The 1,281-nt window shown below is 73.4% G+C and overlaps 1 protein-coding gene across 1 annotated transcript; it reads right to left on the reverse strand.

Moving 5' to 3' along the window:
• LOC107199189 (EEF1A lysine methyltransferase 3) lies at positions 1 to 1,170 on the reverse strand (the record flags this gene model as incomplete). The annotated part of the gene is made up of 2 exons (XM_015616528.2): positions 752 to 1,170; positions 1 to 90 (listed from the first exon to the last, which is right to left on the reverse strand). Coding segments are annotated over exons 1-2 (366 nt in total), but the record flags the coding sequence as incomplete, so codon positions are not given.
• Positions 1,171 to 1,281: the final 111 nt, after the last annotated feature.

A 1,281-nucleotide genomic window follows, 5' to 3' on the forward strand; every position in this document is an offset into this window, starting at 1 on the left:
CACGATGCCGGTACCGGCCCCCAGCTCCAGAACCCGCCGCCCCGCCAGCTCCAGGTTCTGCTCGCCCAGGAACCGGCACAGGGACAGGGCCTGGGGGGACACAGAGCGGGGCTGGGGGGGGACACAGCCCACGGAGCCCCCCGGAGCGGGGGATCCCCTCCTGCGGATCCACAGGGACAAACCCCGACCCCAGGGCTCCTCCACCGCTTCCTGTGCCTCCTCCCAGGGTCATCCCCATCCCCGGTGACCCTCAGCACCACCGGTGGCCACCACCGCCCCAGGATGCCCGGGACACCCCCGCCCGCAGCAGCCCCATCTTCTCAGGGTGTCCGTTCCCGGTGTCCCCGCCCCCTCCGATGTTCCCCGTTCTCTCGAGGTTCCCCCATGGCTCGGGACCCCCCCTCAGCCTCACTCCAGGTGCCCCCCGCGATGTCACAACGCCCCCATTGTCCCCCGGACCCCCCCGGTACCGCCGTTCTCTCGGGGTCCCCCACTGCCCATCCCTCCTGCCACCCCCGGGATGTCGCGTGTGTCCCCGCCGTGCACCCCTCGCCGTCACTCCCGGTACGCCCGGGATGATCCCTCCCCCCCTCCCGGTGTCCCCGACATCCCCGGACCCTCGGGATCCCCCGGCTTTCCCCATCACCCGGTGTTTCCCGGGTCCTTCCCGGAACCCGGCGTCCCCCGGGATGTCACCTACAGCCCCGGCGGCCCCGGACCTTCCCCCGTGTGTCCCCCCGGTGCCGCTCACCGCCTCCCAGACGGCCCCGGCGGGCCCGAGCCGCGGCCCGTGGTGCTCCGCGATGTGCAGGACGCGCCCGCACAGCCGGAACCGGCGCCGCTCCGGGAAGAGCTCGGAGAAGAGCGCGGGGTCGCGGGGGAACACGGCCCGCAGCGCCGCTTCTGCTTCTTCTTCTTCTTCCTCTTCCTCTTCCCCTTCCTCTTCTTCTTCCTCTTCCCCTTCCCCGTTCTCTTCCTCTGCCCCCCGCCCCCCCCCGGTCCCCACGTGGCTCTCGGGCGCCGCCATCGCAAAAGGGGCGTGGCCGGGCCGAGCCCCCGAAGCTGATTGGTCGGGGCTGGTTAAGCCACGCCCCCTCCGCGGGTGTTGTGGCTCCGCCCACGAAGCGCGCTCGGTCCCAGCCCGGGGTCCCGGGGATGGTCCGGGGTCCCCCGGTGTCCCCCGGTGTCCCGTGGTGTCCCCCGGTGTCCCCCGGTGTCCGCCGGTGTCCCCCGGTGTCCCCCGGTGTCCCCCGGTGTCCCTTGGTGTCCCCAGGTGTCCCC

Source organism: Parus major, unplaced genomic scaffold (assembly GCF_001522545.3).
Source record: "Parus major isolate Abel unplaced genomic scaffold, Parus_major1.1 Scaffold484, whole genome shotgun sequence".
NCBI classification, from domain to species: domain Eukaryota; kingdom Metazoa; phylum Chordata; class Aves; order Passeriformes; family Paridae; genus Parus; species Parus major.